Consider the following 18,120-nt stretch of genomic DNA (forward strand, 5'->3'; position numbering starts at 1 on the left):
ACACACAGAAAAACTGTACATATCATAAATGCATGGAGACATGGTGGCTCACGCCTGTAATCCCAACATTTTGGAAGGCCGAGGCGGGCAGATCACCTGAGGTCAGGAGTTTAAGACCAGCCTGGCCAACATGATGAAACCCTATCTCTACTAAAAATACAAAATGATCTGGGCGTGGTGGTGCACGCCTGTAATCCCAGCTACCCAGGAGGGTGAGGCAGGAGAATCAATGGAGCCCGGGAGGTGGAGGTTGCAGTGAGCCAAGATCACGCCATTGCACTCCAGCCTGGGCAAAAAGAGCAAAACTCCATCTCAAAAAATAAGTAAATAAATAAATAAATGAATGTATGGCTCGATGAATTCTCCCAAAGTGAACATATCCATGTAACCAGCCCCCAGATCAAGCAACAGAGTGTTACCAGCACCCAGGAAGGGCTGTTAGCTTCCCGTGTGCTCCTGGCCTGTCACTAATCTCCAAAGGGTAACACCACCCTCATTCTAACAACACCCAGGAAGGGCTGTTAGCTTCCCGTGTGCTCCTGGCCTGTCACTAATCTCCAAAGGGTAACACTACCCTCATTCTAACAACATAGTTTTCTCTGTTTGTATACCTTCTAGTCGTTCACAAACTTTAGTATGCATCAGAATCACCTAGAAAGCTTGCTAAGCTTGCTAGGCCCCACCACCCAGAGTTTCAGATTCAGTATGTATGGGGTGGGACCTGGTAATCTGCATTTCTACCAAATTTCCATCCCAGCTGCTGCTGCTGCTGGTCTGGAATTTTACAATTTGTACTTTTTTTTTTTTTTTTTTTTCAGACCGGGTCTTGCTTTGTTGCCAGGCTAGAGTGCAGTGGCGGGATTATGGCTCACTGCAACCTTGAACTTTTGGACTCAGGTGATTATCTTGCTTCACCTCCTCAGTAGCTGGGACTTACAGGGCCAAGACCCCACACCCAGCTAATTTTTTTTTTTTAATTTTTGATAGAGATGAGGTCTTCCTCTGTTGCTCATAATGGTTTGGAACTTGGCTGGGCGCGGTGGCTCATGCCTGTAATCCCAGCACTTTGGGAGCCCAAGGCAGGTGGATCACGAGGTTAGGAGATCGAGACCATCCTGGCTAACACAGCGAAACCCCATCTTTACTAAAAAATACAAAAAAATTAGCTGGGCCTGGTGGCGGGTGCCTGTAGTCCCAGTTACTCAGGAGGCTAAGGCAGGAAAATGGTATGAACCCAGGAGGTGGAGCTTGCAGTGAGCCGAGATCACACCACTGCACTACAGCCTGGGCGACAGAGCGAGACTCCGTCTCAAAAAAAAAAAAAAAAAAAAAAAAAAAAAGGTTTCAAACTCCTGGGCTGAAGCAAATATGTATTCTTTCATGTCTGATTTCTTTCATAGAATAGTTCCAATTTTATGTTTATACTATGGTTTCACTTTTTTTTTTTTATTTGAAAGAAAGCTTGTGTGTGTGTGCAAAACTTACATGCAAAAGTCTGGAACAGAGTGGACCAGAAGGCCCTTTGAAGGCAGAAGTTGGTATTATTCTTCTTAGTAATCAGCATCCAGCACAGTGTGGACATCAGTGTTTAAGAAATGAAAACATGGGAGGCTGAGGCAGGAGAATCTCTTGAACCCTGGAGGTGGAGGTTGCAGTGAGCTGAGATAGCACCATTGTTCTCCAGCCTGGGTGACACAGTGAAACTCCATCTCAAAAAAAAAAATAAATAAATAAATAAGTGAAAACATATACACTCTTAATAATAGAGCTGCTAGAGGCCAGGTGCAGTGGCTCACGCCTGTAATCCCAACACTTTGGGAGGCCAAGGCAGGCAGATCACAAGATCAGGAGTTCGAGACCAGCCTGGCCAATATGGTGAAACCCTATCTCTACTAAAAATACAAGAAGTAGTCGGGAATGGTGGTGTGCGCCTGTAGTCCCAGCTACTCAGGAGGCTGTGACAGAATCACTTGAACCAAGAAAGCAGAGGTTGCAGTGAACCGAGATTGTGCCACTGTACTCCAGCCTGAGTGACAGAATGAGACTCCATCTCAAATAAATAAATAAATAAATAAAATAATAATAATAATATCACGCCTGTAATCCCAGCACTTTGGGAGGCCGAGGTGGGCGGATCACAAGGTCAGGAAATCGAGACCATCCTGGCTAACACGGTGAAACCCCGTCTCTACTAAAAATACAAAAAATTAGCTGGGCGCGGTGGCGGGCGCCTGTAGTCCCAGCTACTCAGGAGGCTGAGGCAGGAGAATGGTGTGAACCCGGGAGGCGGAGCTTGCAGTGAGCCGAAATCCCGCCACTGCACTCCAGCCTGGGCGACAGAGCGAGACTCCATCTCAAAATAATAATAATAATAATAATAATAATAATAATAATAACAGAGCCTGGCCACGGTGGCTCAGGCCTGTAATCTCAGCACTTTGGGAGGCTGAGGTGGGCACATCACTTGAGGTCGGGAATTGGAGACAAGCCTGACCAACATGGAGAAAGTCTGTCTCTACTAAAAATACAAAATTGGCCGGGCGCGGTGGCTCTGGCCTGTAATCCCAGCACTTTGGGAGGCCAAGGTGGGCGGATCACGAGGTCAGATCAAGACCATCAAGCAATGGAAGGATTGCTTGGGCCCAGAAGGGCAAAGCTGCTGCAGTGAGCCCTGATCACATCACTACACTCCAGCCTGGGTGACAGAGGCAGACCGGTCTCAAAAAAAAAAAAAAGCCTTCTCTGCCTATGAAGTACCATTGTTTTATTCCTTTATTCTTTTTTTCTTTTTCTTTTTCTTTTTTTCTGAGACTCGCTCTGTTGCCCAGGCTGTAGTGCAGTGGCGCGATCTCAGCTCACTGCAAGCTCTGCCTCCCGGGTTCACGCAGTTCTCCTGCCACAGCCTCCCAAGTAGCTGGGACTACAGGCGCACGCCACCACGCCCAGCTAATTTTTTGTATTTTTAGTAGAGATGGGATTTCACTGTGTTAGCCAGGATGGTCTTGATTTCCTGACCTCATGATCCACCCGCCTCGGCCTCCTAAAGTGCTGGGATTATAGGCGTGAGCCATTGCGCCCAGCTCTATTTTTCTTTTTCTTTCCTTTTTTTTTCTTTTTTGAGAGAAGTCTCGCTCTTATCCCCCAGGTTTGAGTGCAATGGCTTGATCTCAGCTCACTGCAACCTCTGCCTCCCGGGTTCAAGGGATTCTCCTGCCTCTGCCTCCCAAGTAGCTGGGATTAAGTCGCCTGCCACCACTAATTTTTGTGTATTTTAGTAGAGACAGGGTTTCACCATGTTGGCCAGGCTGGTTTCGAACTCCTGACCTGAAGTGATCTGCCCGCCTCGGCCTCCCAAAGTGCTGAGATTATAGGCGTGAGCCACTGCCCTGGCCTATTCTTTTTTTCTTTTTTTTTTTTTTTTTTGAGACAGAGTCTCAGTCTATCACCCAGACTGGAGTGCAGTGGTGCAATCTTGGCTCACTGCAACCTCCGCCTCCCGGGTTCAAGTGATTCTCCTGCCTCAGCCTCCTGAGTAGCTAGGATTACAGGTGTGTGCCACCACACCCTGCTAATTTTTGTATTCTTTAGTAGAGATAGGGTTTCACCATGTTGGTCATGCTGGTCTTGAACTCCTTACCTCGTGATCCGCCCTCCTCGGCCTCCCAAAGTGCTGGGATTACAGGTGTGAGCCACCATGCCCAGCCCTTTTTTTTTTTTTTTTTTTTTTTTGAGACGGCATCTTGCTCTGTAACGCAGGCTGGAGTGCAGTGGCACAATCTCACTGCAAGCTCACTGCAAGCTCCGCCTCCCGGGTTCACGCCATTCTCCTGCCTCAGCCTCCCAAGTAGCTGGGACTACAGTTGCTCACCACCACACCCGGCTAATTTTTTGTTTTGTATTTTTAGTAGAGACGGGGTTTCACCGTGTTAGCCAGGATGGTCTTGATCTCCTGACCTCATGATCCGCCCACCTCGGCTTCCCAAAGTGCTGGGATTACAGGCGTGAACCACCGCACCCGGCCTTCTTTATTCTTAATTAAAAAGAAAGAGAGAGAAAGAGAGGAAGAGAGAAAGAGAGGAAGAGAGAAAGAGAGGAAGAGAGGGAGGGAGGGAGGGAGGGAGGGAAAGAAGATGAATAAAAGAGGCTGGGCATGGTGGCTCATGCCTGTAATCCCAGCACTTTGGGAGTCCACGAGGCAGGAGCATTGCTTGAGGCTTGGAGTTGAAGACCAGCCTGGGCAAAACAGGGAGACCACCATCTCCACAAAAACATTTACAAAAGAAAAAAGAAAAAGAAGGTGGATGGATGAATAGATGGGTTCTGTGGGAAACTGGCACAGCTCTCTTCCTGCAATTTTACCAGCTTAATTGTGTCTCTTGCCAGACTGAAAACCCTGTGAACAGAACCTTCCCCAGTCATCCTTGGGCCCCAGCACCAAACACAAGACCCAGCTAGCTCACTGTACCGGCAATACACACTTGCTGAAAAGGTGGTGTGATAGCGGATGGGGTTCTTGAGGTCTGGACTTAGCCAGAAGTGGGTTGCACAGAGGGCGCCCTCAGGCAGGGACTTCCAGCTGCAAGGTGGGGGAGGGGCGCCAGCTACACAGCTGCAAGCATTTAAGGTGGACCAAAGGATTTCCCCAACCCAAGTTTCTTATGTATGGGAGGAAGTAGGCAGTTCCCAGTTTCAAACCCACTTTCCAGCCCTTCCACCAAGGTACGGGGGAAGAGATCCATCCTTCCTTCCTTCCTTCCTTCCTTCCTTCCTTCCTTCCTTCCTTCCTTCCTTCCTTCCTTCCTTCCTTCCCTCCTCCCTCCCTCCCTCCCTCCCTCCTTCCCTCCCTCCTTCCCTCCCTCCTTCCTTCCTTCCTTTCTTTTCTTTTTTTTTTTTTGAGATGGAGTCTCGCTCTGTCGCCCGGGCTGGAGTGCAGTGGCTTGATCTCAGCTCACTGCAAGCTCCGCCTCCTGGGTTTACACCATTCTCCTGCGTCAGCCTGCGGAGTAGCTGGGACTACAGGCGCCCGCCACCTCGCCCGGCTAGTTTTTGTTTTTGTATTTTTTTAATAGAGACGGGGTTTCACCGTGTTAGCCAGGATGGTCTCGCTCTCCTGACCTCGTGATCCGCCCGTCTTGGCCTCCCAAAGTGCTGGGATTACAGGCTTGAGCCACCGTGCCCGGCCTTCTCTTTTTTTTTGACAGAGTTTTGCTCTTGTTGCCCAGGCTGGAGTGCAATGGCGCTATCTCGGCTCACTGCAACCTCCCTCTCCTGGGTTCCAGCGATTCTCCTGCCTCAGCCTCCCAAGTAGCTGGGATACAGGCATGCGCCACCATGCCCAGTTATTTCTGTATTTTTAGTAAAGACGGGGTTTCATTATGTTGGCCACGATGGTCTCGATCTCCTGACCTCGTGATCTGCCGGCCTCGGCCTCCCAAAGTGCTGGGATTACAGGCGTGAGCCACTGCGCCCGGTTCTTTCTTTCTTTCCTTCTTTCCTTCTTTCTTTCTTTCTTTCTTTCTTTCTTTCTTTCTTTCTTTCTTTCTTTCTTTCTTTCTTTCTTTCTTCTTCTTCTTCTTCTTCTTCTTCTTCTTCTTCTTCTTCTTCTTCCTCCTCCTCCTCCTCCTTCTTCTTCTTCTTCTTCTCCTCCTCCTCCTCCTCCTCCTCCTCCTCCTCCTCCTCCTCCTCCTCCTTCTCCTCCTCCTTCTCCTCCTCCTTCTTCTCCTCCTTCTCCTCCTCCTTCTTCTCCTTCTTCTTTTCTTCTTCTCTTCTTTTTTTTTTTTTTGAGATGGAGTCTCGCTCTGTCTCCCAGGCTGGAGTGCAGTGGTGCGATATCTCCGCAAGCTCCGCCTCCCAGGTTCACGCCATTCACTGCAAGCTCCGCCTCCCAGGTTCACGCCATTCTCCTGCCTCAGCCTCCCGAGTAGCTGGGACTACAGGCCACCGCCACCACGCCCGGCTAATTTGTGTGTGTGTGTGTGTGTGTGTGTGTATTTTTAGTAGAGACGGGGTTTCACCATGTTAGCCAGGATGGTCTCGATCTCCTGACCTCTTGTGATCCGCTCGCCTTGGACTCCCAAAGTGCTGGGATTACAGGCGTGAGCCACCGCGCCCGGCCTGAGCCACTGCGCCAGGCCTTTCTTTCTTTTTAAAGTTAGCAGTAGTGTTAGCGCTTCAGGGCTTAAAAAAACAAAAATGCAAAAATATTGAGTGTCTCCTGCAACCCAGGCATAGGGTTAAGGACTTTAGGCAAGATTAATCTCCCCATTTCACAGATGATGAAATGGAGATTTGCTTATAACAGTCTCTGGCCGGGGACCTCACTAAGAGATATTAGCAATATGAGGGGAAATTCCTGTGAAACTGTGATCCTTTCCTCTGAGTGACCTCCTTAACAGCTGTCCAGACGGCGTCGCTGGCTGCGCTGGCTGCTCCAGCCTGCCCCTCCTGACACTCTCACAGTCTGGCCTTCTGCTGGGCCCTGGGTCTCTCACTGGCAGAATGGAGTTTTCGGAGCTGATCCACACGGGCTGGGCCCAAGCAGAACTTCCACGGGGCCCGGAGGCGCTCCCGCTTCGCGGCTCGCTGTGCGTCACTCTCTACCACCTGCTGCTGTCGCCAGGGCCCGCGTCCTGTCTGGACCTGTGGCTGCTGCTGCTGCGTAGCGTCGACTTCTTCGAGAAGCAGTGAGACGTGGCGGGGAGGGGGGTCCCCGGAGTTGGGGAGCGCGCGGCTTGGCGGGGTAGGGGTCACGGCCGGCGCAGTCGGAGCTGGCGCCCTCCTGCGTAACGCCCAATCCGGGAAACTCGTTGCCCCTCTCCTGGGAAAGGACAACGAGTCTCAGAGAGGGGCAACGAGTTTCCCGGATTGGGCGTTACGCAGGAGGGCACCATCACCCTGCGTTATGCAGGAGGACATCATCCCCTCCTTAGCGAGGGACACTAAGCCTGGGCCCGTCCCTCCCCAGGGTTGCGAGTGACTCGGGCACCATCACCCTGCGCTGTAAGGACCTGCGAGTGCTGCAGCTGGAAATAGAGGGCGCGGAAGCAACGCTGGACATCGCCCCCTCTATCGAGGTGTGGCGAGGGCGCGCCCAAGCCCTTTAAGCTTAGAGGGGGAAAAAAAAGGTGCTACTGTTCAAAGAGGCCCCGCAGCCGCAGCTAAATGGCAGGGGGATGCAGGGTGGTCTGGGGTACTTGGAGAGGCCGAAGCTGAAGCTACAGGGCTGAGGGGCTGGAAAGGGCGCAGGTGAGACGATTCCGACTCTCCTCAGAGCCCCTGACTTCCTTCTCCGGGCGCTGTCCTCCCTGGAATCCGTCATCACTTCCTTCCCTTTATTCTACCGTCCCAAGGGCCTGAGATTGGGCGACTCCTGGCTCTTCCTTCCGCCCGAACGCTACTACAAGAGAGTAGCTCGCGAAGTGAGGCGGTCGTGGGGGCCCGGTGAGGTGGAAGCGCCGGGCCTGGAAGAGGGGACAGGGCACTCCCTGGGTGCCCTAGACCTGGCCTCTCTACTCCCTGCTCCGCAGACCAACGCGTGGCGGCTGAGCGAGGTGAACGGGGACTTCAGCTTGTGCCCCAGATACCCCCGTGCCGTGATCGTGCCACACGTGGTGGACGATGATGCCCTGGCACGCAGCGCCCGATTTGGTCAGGGAGGTCGCTTCCCGGTGCTCAGCTACCCCCTGCTCCCAGCGGCACCGTGAGCGCGCCCTTCCCATGCTCCGCCCCTAGGAGGCCGTGTCCTTTCTGGGCCTTTTCTTTTTGGCCCGGCCAATTCGCGGCCTGGCCGCTGCCCCAGCTCCTGCTCCATTCTGGTCCCGCCCCTCTCCCGCCTTTTCGCAGGGGAGGGTATCACCATTCTCTGGCCCCGCCCCTGACGGTTCTGGGCCCCGCGAAGCTTAGTCCCTTCTTTGTCAAGCCAGGACCCGCCCACGGGCTATTCATAGGGTCCCAAACCACTTTGGCCACAACACCTCCAGACTGGTCCGAAGCCTCCTGAGTTCGCCCTGGTCTCTCTACACCAGCCTGTCGGTGTGCAGACCTGGCCTAGGGGCCCTCTAAGCCTGGGGGGGTCACTTCCAGAGCTGAGTCCGGTCCGCAGGTTCTGCTACGCTCCAGCCAGCCCCTGACCGTTCCCCAGAAGCGGCGCTGCGAGAAGGACCAGGAGCTGCTGCGAACTGTGCTGGCGGGAGCTCGTCCGTGGGCGCCGGGCTTCATCATGGACACGCTCTCGGCTCAGGCAGCGAAACAGGCCCACGTGACTGGCGGAGGCACCGAGGCCAAGGCCGCTTACCCTGGCTGGTAACGGTTACACGGGTCCCTGGAGAGGTAAGGAGCCTCCCACCCTCTCCCAGGCCCTCTCCTGTAGGGCTCTGTGAATGTACGTGTGTGTCAGTGTGTGTTGGGGTGGTGGGGGTCCTCCAGGAACCCTGAAAGTCTTTCCTGGTGTCATCCCTCCACATGGGCAACCCGACTTGCACACCACCACTGAGACAGCGCCTTACTCTCTAGGCACCCCAGCTTTGCCTGGGAAGAAAAAGCACCTCTTTACATTAAACTGAAATTTGTCTTCCCGGAACAACCTCCCTGCACACACTCACCCCCTCCCTGGGGGCTGCACCTGCACAGATGGGATCTGTGCCCTCTGTCTCCAGGTGATGGCAGTGCCAAGAAGAGGTCCTGAGGGAGTTTTGTGTTTTGAGGAGAGTAGACTGCTTCCCTATCCAAAATACAAAGCTGTGTTTATTTATTTATTTACCCAGCACTGAGCAACAGGGGCTGCCACGGTGGCCAGCTCAGACATGACAGAGCTCAGCAGAGAATGGACAATCAGGCTTCCCTGAGATGAGCAGCAGCGCAGAGGAGGTGCCCCTCTCTTACTACAATGACTTCAGGTAATCAGAGGTTTCCCTGAGAATAGGATGCTTTAGCTGAGTCCCGAAAATGGAGGAGTGAGCCAGAAGAAGAAAGAAAGACCCTGCATGGAGGGAACTGCAAGTGTCCAGGTGCGGAGACAGCCTGGTCATTTGTCCTATTTGGGGAACTGCCAAGTACAGTAGTTCCCCTTTATCCTCGGGAAGTGTGTTCCAAGATCCCCAGTGAAAGCCTGAAGCCTCAGATAGTACCAAACCCTACAGACACTATGTTTTTCCATACCTATGAAAAAGTTTAATTTATTTTATTATTTTTATTTATTTTATTTTATTGAGACAGAGTCTCGCTCTGTTGCCCAGGCTGGAGTGCGGTGGTGCTGTCTTGGCTCACTGCAACCTCCACCTCCCAGGTTCGAGTGATTCTCCTGCCTCAGCCTCCCAAATAGCCAGGATTACAGGCACCTGCCACCATGCCCAGCTAATTTTTTTAATCTTATTTTATTTTATCATAATAATTATTTTTTAAGATGGAGTCTCACTCTGTTACCCAGGCTGGAGTGCAGTAGTGTGATCTTGGCTCTCTGCAACCTCCATTTCCTGGGTTCAAATGACTCTCCCACCTCAGCCTCCTAAGTAGCTGGAACTATAGGCACGTGCCACCACGCCTGGCTAATTTTCTTTTTTGTTTATTTATTTTATTTTTTTTTTTTTGAGACGGAGTCTCGCTCTGTCGCCCAGGCTGGAGTGCAGTGGCCAGATCTCAGCTCACTGCAAGCTCCGCCTCCCGGGTTCCCGCCATTCTCCTGCCTCAGCCTCCCGAGCAGCTGGGACCACAGGCGCCGCCACCTCGCCCGGCTAATTTTTTGTGTTTTTAGTAGAGACGGGGTTTCGCCGTGTTAGCCAGGATGGTCTCGATCTCCTGACCTTGTGATCCGCCCGTCTCGGCCTCCCAAAGTGCTGGGATTACAGGCTTGAGCCACCGCGCCCGGCCTAATTTTCTTTTTTGTATTTATTTTATTTTATTATTATTATTATTATTTTTTTTTTTTTTTTTTGAGGCGGAGTCTCGCTCTGTCGCCCAGGCTGGAGTGCTGTGGCCGGATCTCAGCTCACTGCAAGCTCCGCCTCCCAGGTTCCCGCCATTCTCCTGCCTCAGCCTCCCGAGTAGCTGGGACTACAGGCGCCCGCCACCTCGCCCGGCTAGTTTTTTGTATTTTTTAGTAGAGACGGGGTTTCACCGTGTTAGCCAGGATGGTCTCGATCTCCTGACCTCGTGATCCGCCCGTCTTGGCCTCCCAAAGTGCTGGGATTACAGGCTTGAGCCACCGCGCCCGGCCTATTTTATTATTATTATTATTATTATTATTATTATTATTTTTGAGATGGAGTCTTGCTGTCACCCAGGCTGGAGTGTAGTGGCGCAATCTCAGCTCACTGCAAGCTCTGCCCCCTGGGTTCACGCCATTCTCCTGCCTCAGCCTCCCGTGTAGCTGGGACTACAGGCGCCCGCCACCACACCCGGCTAATTTTTTTTTTTTTTTGTATTTTTAGTAGAGACGGGGTTTCACCATGTTAGCCAGGATGGTCTCGATCTCCTGACCTCATGATCCGCCCGCCTCGGCCTCCCAAAGTGCTGGGATTACAGGTGTGAGCCACCGCACTCGGCCATTATTATTATTTTTTAAGACAGAGTCTCCCTCTGTTGCCCAGGCTGGAGTGCGATGGTGCAATCTCAGCTCCCTGCAACCTATGCCTTCCAGATTCAAGCAATTCTCATACCTCAGCCTCCCAAGTAGCTGGGACTACAGGAGCCTGCCACCATGCCTGGCTAATTTTTTTGTATTTTATTATTATTATTATTTTATATTATTATTATTATTATTATTATTATTTGTATTTTAGCAGCGATGGGGTTTCATCATGTCGCTCAGGGTGGTCTTGAACTCCTGAGCTCGGGCAATCCACCTGCTTCAGCCTTCCAAAGTACTAGGATTACAGGCGTAAGCCACTGCATCCAGCCAAGTTTAATTTATATAGTAAGCACACAATAATAATAAAATAGAACAATTACAATATGCTGTAATAAAAGTTGTATAGGTCGGGTGCTGAGGTAAAAGATAGGTATTTTGGAGATTTAGAAGATTGTGACTGGGCACGGTGACTTATGCCTGTAATCCCAGCACTTTGGCAGGCCGAGGAGGATAGATTGCTTGAGCCCAGGAGTTTAAGACCAGCCTGGGCAACATAGGGAGACACTGTCTCTATACAAAATACAAAAATTGGCCGGGTGTGGTGGCTCATGCCTGTAATCTCAGCATTTTGGGAGGCTGAGGCGGGCAGATCACTGGAGATTAGGGGTTCGAGACCAGCCTGACCAACATGGAAAAACCCATCTCTACTAAAAATACAAAATTAGCTGGGCGTGGTGGCACATGCCTGTAATCCCAGCTACTCGGGAGGCTGAGGCAGGAGAATCACTTGAACCCGAAAGACAGGTTGCAGTGAGCTGAGATAGCGCCATTGCACTCCAGCCTAGGCAGCAAGAATGAAACTCCATCTCAAAAAAAAAAAAAAAAAAAAAAGTTAGCTATGTGTGGTGGTGCACACCTGTAGTCCCAGCTACTCAAGAGGCTGAGGTGGATGGCTTGAGCCTCGGAGGTGGAGGTTGCAGTGAGCCGTAATCATGTGACTGCACTCCAGCCTGGGTGAGAGCAAGATCCTGTCTCGGCCAGGCACGGTGGCTCATGCCTGTAATCCCAGCACTTTGGGAGGCCGAGGCAGGCGGATCACGAGGTCAGGAGATCGAGACCATCCTGGCGAGCACAGTGAAACCCTGTCTCTACTGAAAATACAAAAAAATTAGCCGGGCATGGTGGCGGGCGCCTGTAGTCCCAGCTTCTAGGGGGGCTGAGGCAGGAGAATGGCGTTAACCCGGGAGGCGGCAGAGCTTGCAGTGAGTGGAAATCGCACAACTGCACTCCAGCCTGGGCGACAGAGAGAGACTCCGTCTCAAAAAAAAAAAAAAAAAAAAAAGATCCTGTCTCAAAATTAGCCAGGCATGGTAGAGTGCACCTGTAGCCCCAGCTACTCAACAGGCTGAGGTGGGAGATCACTTGAGCCCTGAGAGGTAGAGGCTGCAGTGAACTGTGATCACACCACTGCACTTGAGGCTGGCTGACAGAATGAGACCTTGTCTAAAAAAACAAAAACAAAACAAAACAAAAAGGCCAGGCGCAGTGGCTCACGCCTGTAATCCTGGCACTTTAGGAGGCCAAGGCGGGCGGATTACCTGAAGTCAGGAGTTCAAGACCAGCCTGGCTAACATGATAAATCCCCGCTTCTACTAAAAATATAAAAAATTAGCTAGGCATGGTGGTGCGGGCCTATAATCCCAGCTATTCGGGAGGCTGAGGCAGGAGAATTGCTTGAAACCGGGAGGTGGAGGTTGCAGTGAGCCAAGATCCCGCCATTGCACTCCCGTCTGGGCAACAAGAGCGAAACTCCAAAAAAAAAAAGGTTGTATGAGGCCAGGCGTGGTGGGTAATCCCAGCACTTTGGGAGGCCGAGGCGGGCAGATCACAAGGTCAGGAGATCGAGATCATCCTGGCTAACATGGTGAAACCCTGCCTCCACTAAAAGTACAAAAAAAATTAGCCGGGTGTGGTGATGGACGCCTGTAGTCCCAGCTACTCGGGAGGCTGAGGCAGGAGAATTGCTTGAATCCAGGAGGCGGAGGTTGCAGTGAGCTGAGATTGCACCACTGCACTCTAGTCTCAGTGACAGAGTGAGATTCCATCTCAAAAAAAAAAAAAAAAAAAAAAGTTTATCTGAATGTGATCTCTTTCTCAAAATACCTTATTGTATTATACTCACCCTTCTTGTGATGATGTGAGATGCTTAAATGCCATGTGATGAGATGTGGTGAATGACATAGGCCTTGTAATGCAGCCTTAGGCTCCTATTGACCTTGAACACAAGCCCACTGCAGTAATGCCACAGTCGCTCTGATAACCAAGACAGCTACTAAGTAACTAATGGGCAGGGAGTGTGTGCAGCATGGATATGCTGGACAAAGGGATGACTCCCATCCAGCGGGACACAGCAAGGTGACTCGAGATTTCATCACAACATTCAGAAGAGCTTACAATTTAAAACTTATGAATTGTTTATTTCTGGAATTTTCCATTTAATATTTTCAGGCCACAGTTGACCATGGGTAACTGAAACCTCAGAAAGTGAAACCATGGATGGGGTCGACTAATGTCCTTTGGTATGGTGGGAGTGTCGAGTATGAAATGGGAGTACAGATGAGGCTACAGATGAACCTAGACTTTATCCTCAAGGTGGTGGGCAGCCACTGAAGGCTTTTAAACAGAGCTGAGAAGTCTCTGTTAGATTTTCTGGCAGGAGGTCACTGGTGACCTTGAACAGAGCAGTTTCTGGGAGGTAGGAGCAGATTCAGAATTCTGAGAGAATTGTGTTTTTCTTGTCAGACTGGGGCTCCCCAGCGAGTGCTGTGTTGCTCCCATCAGACTGTGGTACATCAAGGGCGTTGTGATACTTCCAGCAAATTGGTGGTTTCCCAGGACATTCTGTGTTTCCCCAGAGGGCTATGTGACCCCTTCCCGGGAGCTTTCTCAAAGGGTCTTTTTTTTTTTTTTTTTTTTGAGATGGAGTCTCGCTCTGTAGCCCAGGCTGGAGTGCAGTGGCCGGATCTCAGCTCACTGCAAGCTCCGCCTCCCGGGTTCATGCCATTCTCCAGCCTCAGCCTCCCGAGTAGCTGGGACTACAGGCGCCTGCCACCTTGCCCGGCTAGGTTTTTGTATTTCTTAGTAGAGACGGGGTTTCACCGTGTTAGCCAGGATGGTCTCGATCTCCTGACCTCGTGATCCGCCCGTCTCGGCCTCCCAAAGTGCTGGGATTACAGGCTTGAGCCACCGCGCCCGGCCTCTCAAAGGGTCTTGAGTCTCTCCCATCAGACTGAGGAATCCTCAAGGCTAAGAAACCATTTTAGGCCAGACACGGTGGCTCATGCCTGTAATCCCAGCACTTTGGGAGGCTGAGGTGGGCGGATCACAAGGTCAGGAGTTCGAGACCATTCTGGCCAACATGGTGAAACCTAAAAATGCAAAAACTAGCTGGGCATGGTGGCATGCACCTGTAGTCCCAGCTACTTGGGAGGGTAAGGCAGAAGAATCGCTTAAACCCGGGAGGCAGAGGTTGCAGTGAGCTGAGATCGCGCCACTGCACTCCAGCCTGGAGACAGAGTGAGACTCTGTCTCAAAAAAAAAAGAAACCATTTCATGGACAGAATGAGACCCTGTCTCAAAGATTAGGAGCTCCTCTGTGGGTTGTATGTGCTGTGAGACTGGAATCCCTAAGGGGCTCTATGTCCCTTTTATCAGATAGGCTCTTTACAGGATTCTGTGTCTCCCTCATTGGTCTTGAGCACTTGCCAAGCTCTCCCCTGCAGGAGAGCTTCGTGCGCCTGGTGGAGGCCTGTGGGGACTCGGAGCAGAGCATGGACAACTGGCTGAGTCTGCTGGATGGCTGCTGCTGGCTGTAACATGTAAAGGAGGCACTGAGCACCGCCTGCCTGGCAGCCCAGGGCATGGAGAGGTAAGGCCCCCTTGACACAGAATAGGGCGGGATGGGCAGGGCTCTCAACCCCTGAATGCAAAACTGTGATTCAGTAAGCAAATATAGCCTAGAACTGAGTCCATTCTATTCCTGGCCTGGTACATGGGGCTGAAGGCACAGACAGCACCCTGCTTGTGACTTCACTGGCCCAACTCATCCTGGACCCCTTGAGCAAAACCATGACTGGATTCCAGGAACTGGTGGAGTTGGAGTGGATCCAGGAAAGTAAGCGACCACCCAACCCCAGCCTTACCCTCCATCCAGAAACCTTGCTTCCCCATTGCTCTGCCCCACTCCCCAGGCCGGCCACCCCTTCCAGCTGTGCTGTGCCCACTCAGCCTTCTCCCATGCCCACCCCAAGCATGAGGCACCCACCTTTCTCTTCTTCCTGGACTGCGTGTGGCAGCCAGGCCGCCAGTTCCGACTGTCATTGGAGTTTGGGGAAGGGCTACTGTTGGCGCTATTTGGGCACGCCTATGCCTCCCCTTTTGGCACCTTTCTCTGTAACAGCGAAAAGGAGAGGTAAGCTGAGGGAGTGTTGAGGTGGGTTAGGGGCAGGCAGAGGAAGGGGTTGTGTGCCTGTGCCATCAGCACCTTCCTTCCTTTTTTTTTTTTTTTTGAGACGAAGTCTCGCTCTGTCGCCTGGTCTGGAGTGCAGTGGCGCGATCTGGACTCACTGCAACCTTAGCCTTCCTGGTTCTCCAGCCTCAGACCCCTGGGTGGCTGGGATTACAGGCATGCGCCATCACGTCTGGCTAATTTTTATACTCTTAGTTGAGGCGGAATTTCACTACATTGGCCAGTCTGATCTCAAACTCCTGACCTCAGGTGATCCACACACCTCAGCCTCCCAAAGTGGTGGGATTACAGGCGTGAGCCACCGTGCCCGGCCAGCAGCTTACTTCCTTAGGAGCCATCTTTCTCAAATTCAAGTGAGTTTGTCTTTTAGGAAAACTGAGTGTTCTCCTTGCCCCTGTCTCCAAATCTCATACTTCCTCCTAACTTCTGCAAATCCAGAGATAAATAGGTCTAAGGCCAATCATTTAGACATACCTACTCTGTCCATAGCCAATTGCAAATGAACCCCTGCCTTGAAAACAAGGATTACAGGGGAAATTTGCTGCAAAAATAGTTTCTGGGGTTCTCTACCACTTTGCCAGGTTGATTCTTTCCAAGCAATAGAATGGAAGTTGAAAGCAGAGTCTAATAATTTGGGCTCAAATTCCAGTTTCATCACTCACCTGCTGGGTGTTCATAGCAAACCTGTTTGAGTCTCAATCTCATCAGTAGCATGAAGGGGATAAAAGTAGCCGTAATCTGGCCGGGTGCAATGGCTCACGCCTGTAATCCCAGCACTTTGGGAGGCTGAGGCAGGCGGGTCACCTGAGGTCAGGAATTCGAGACCAGCCTGACCAACATGGTGAAATCCCCGTCTCTACTAAAAATACAAAAAATTAGGCTGGGCACAGTGGCTCACACCTGTGATCCCCGCACTTTGGGAGGCTGAGGCGGGTGGATCACGAGGTCAAGAGATCAAGACCACCCTGGCTAACATGGTGAAACCCTGTCTCTACTAAAAATACAAAAAATTAGCCAGGCATGTTGGCACCTGCCTGAAGTCCCAGCTACTCAGGAGGCTGAGGTAGGAGAAACACTTGAACCTTGGAGTCAGAGGTTGCAGTGAGCCAAGATCGCGCCACTGCACTCCAGCCTGGGTGACGGAGCAAGACTCCGTCTCAAAAAAAAAAAAAAAAAATTACCCGAGCGTGGTGGCACATGCCTGTAATCCCAGCTACTCAGGAAGCTGAGGCAGAATTGCTTGCACCTGGGAAGCAGAGGTTGCAGTGAGCCGAGATCATGCCACTGCGTTCCAGCCTAGGCAACAGAGTGGGACTCCATTAAATAAATAAACAAATAAATAAAAGAAGTGGTATTTTTATTATTTGGTTGGTCTCTTGTTGCATACGCTCCCAATCAGCCCCAGATGCCAGCTGTCTTATGAGACTGAGATGCGGGGAGGGAGGGTTCACTCCTTTCCAGGGTGAAGATCAGATTTAATTATATTTTGTTGCTCAGTCTTCCTCCATACCCCATCCTGCTTCACTAACCCTACTAGTCTTGGATCATCTCTATTTACTTCCCTCTCCCCCATCCTTCATCTTTAGTCTTTCTCCTAAAATTGTCTGAGTTTGGTCCTCCCTTGCCAGAAGGCCCTCCCCCGGTCTTCATCCACACTGGTCTCTCCCATCTGGATTCTCCAGCAGCTGCCTCACTCTTCTCTGCATCTTCATTGTTATCAGTTTTCTTTCAAAAGCTCCTGGGTCCAGGCCTATCAATATTCACAGTGGGCCTTTCCCTCCTTCTTTCTTTGGCTCCTGCCATTCTCCCCAAGTGTTGGCTGTTGCTTTGCACAGCGGGTATGCTAGGTCTGTTGAGACTCAGCTCAAACATCACATTCTTTTTTTTTTTTTTTTTTTTTTTTTTTTGAGACGGAGTCTCACGCTGTTGCCCAGGCTGGAGTGCAGTGGCGCGATCTCGGCTCACTGCAAGCTCCGCCTCCCGGGTTCCCGCCATTCTCCTGCCTCAGCCTCCTGAGTAGCTGGGACTACAGGCGCCCGCCACCGCGCCCAGCTAATTTTTTGTATTTTTAGTAGAGACGGGGTTTCACTGTGGTCTCGATCTCCTGACCTTGTGATCCGCCCGCCTCGGCCTCCCAAAGTGCTGGGATTACAGGCTTGAGCCACCGCGCCCGGCCAAACATCACATTCTTAATTAGCCTTCTCTGACACTGAGGCAAAACTAAATTGGTTTCTCCCTTTAAATAGAACTCCTTAAGAAGTAGGACTTTGTCTTGTTCCTTTTATTCTAGTGCCCAGTACAAGATCTGACTGGCAATGTTTGCAAGAAAAAGGAGAAAAGGAGAGGTTATCACTGCTCCAAAGTGGCTGTCACCCTACTAACCAGGGCTGCCCACCCAGACTCCCAGAGGGCATACCTGGGGCTGGAAACTTACTCCCTGCCTTTCTGCAGATGCCCGTGTGAAGTGAGGGCTCGGACGCACTCCCTGTGGTCTTGGCTCAGCCAGCCAAAAGAGCAACAAAGACTCCGGAACCCACTCTACATCCTCAATCCCTTGGCCATCTGTGGAGCCCCAGAGCCTGCGGCTGGGCAAGGTGAGCCCCACACCTTCTCCACGGGGGATTATCCCTCCGCTCAGCGTCCTGACCTGTGTTCCTCCTCCTCGGGCCTGTTTCTTCGCTGGACCCACTCACCTAAGCCTGCAGAAGCCGCATGGGGGAAGAGCGTGGCAAACAGTGACAGGAAGGGAGAAGACAGAAGCCTCTCAGCCAACTACTTCAGCCCCCACCCTAAGCACTGGCTCCTTGGACAGCAACCGAGACATTCCTGAAACCTCTGCAGGCCCCTTAGGACCTTTACACCTTGGAAGAGGATGCCTGCAACCCAGGCTGGCCAAAAGTACGGACGGTCTTAAGTTTGAGGTGTCCAAAGTATAGGGAGGTCTAAATAATAAAAGTCTCCATGATCGGCATCCCCTTGCTGGGGTGTCAGTGAAAAGGAAAGATGATAAAACAGACCCCACAAAATA

General features: G+C 51.5%; 2 protein-coding genes across 9 annotated transcripts; both read left to right on the forward strand.

Moving 5' to 3' along the window:
- The first annotated feature begins 6,446 nt into the window (after positions 1-6,446).
- On the forward strand, positions 6,447-9,166 carry LOC141406864 (myotubularin-related protein 9-like). Of its 3 annotated transcripts, none has more exons than XR_012423269.1 (4): positions 6,447-6,683; positions 6,965-7,073; positions 7,527-8,328; positions 8,763-9,166. XR_012423269.1 is itself a non-coding variant. In XM_074013729.1 (4 exons), exons 1-3 carry the CDS (start codon positions 6,499-6,501, stop codon positions 8,303-8,305), a joined length of 498 nt encoding a protein of 165 aa, XP_073869830.1. In that variant the 5' UTR covers positions 6,447-6,498; the 3' UTR covers positions 8,306-8,328; positions 8,763-9,166. The 3 variants fall into 3 exon arrangements, 1 of the variants encoding a protein (XP_073869830.1); XR_012423270.1 differs by having other exon boundaries at positions 8,025-8,328; XM_074013729.1 differs by having other exon boundaries at positions 8,102-8,328.
- Positions 8,766-18,118, forward strand: LOC135966556 (myotubularin-related protein 9-like). 6 transcript variants are annotated; one of them, XR_012423209.1, is made up of 5 exons: positions 14,334-14,492; positions 14,628-14,738; positions 14,815-15,035; positions 15,342-15,445; positions 17,544-18,118. XR_012423209.1 is itself a non-coding variant. In XM_065525683.2 (5 exons), the coding sequence occupies exons 1-5, from the start codon at positions 14,485-14,487 to the stop codon at positions 17,920-17,922; spliced, it is 984 nt and encodes a 327-aa protein (XP_065381755.1). In that variant the 5' UTR covers positions 14,349-14,484; the 3' UTR covers positions 17,923-18,118. The 6 variants fall into 6 exon arrangements, 4 of the variants coding, with proteins under 4 accessions (XP_065381763.1, XP_065381755.1, XP_065381789.2 ...); XM_065525683.2 differs by having other exon boundaries at positions 14,349-14,492; positions 17,383-18,118; XM_065525674.2 differs by having other exon boundaries at positions 14,353-14,492; positions 14,628-15,035; positions 17,383-18,118.
- The last annotated feature ends 2 nt before the right edge of the window (positions 18,119-18,120 follow it).

Source organism: Macaca fascicularis, chromosome 1 (assembly GCF_037993035.2).
Source record: "Macaca fascicularis isolate 582-1 chromosome 1, T2T-MFA8v1.1".
NCBI classification, from domain to species: domain Eukaryota; kingdom Metazoa; phylum Chordata; class Mammalia; order Primates; family Cercopithecidae; genus Macaca; species Macaca fascicularis.

Coding starts and splice junctions, on each gene's coding strand:
- LOC141406864 (XM_074013729.1), top strand. CDS start 6,499: ATGGAGTTTTCGGAGCTGATCCACACGGGCTGGGCCCAAGCAGAACTT. Junction 6,684..6,964: donor GTCGACTTCTTCGAGAAGCA/GTGAGACGTGGC, acceptor GTCCCTCCCCAG/GGTTGCGAGTGACTCGGGCA. Junction 7,074..8,101: donor ACATCGCCCCCTCTATCGAG/GTGTGGCGAGGG, acceptor TCCGGTCCGCAG/GTTCTGCTACGCTCCAGCCA.
- LOC135966556 (XM_065525674.2), top strand. CDS start 14,693: ATGACTGGATTCCAGGAACTGGTGGAGTTGGAGTGGATCCAGGAAAGT. Junction 15,036..15,341: donor TGTAACAGCGAAAAGGAGAG/GTAAGCTGAGGG, acceptor TCCTGACCTCAG/GTGATCCACACACCTCAGCC. Junction 15,446..17,382: donor GCCATCTTTCTCAAATTCAA/GTGAGTTTGTCT, acceptor CTTTTATTCTAG/TGCCCAGTACAAGATCTGAC.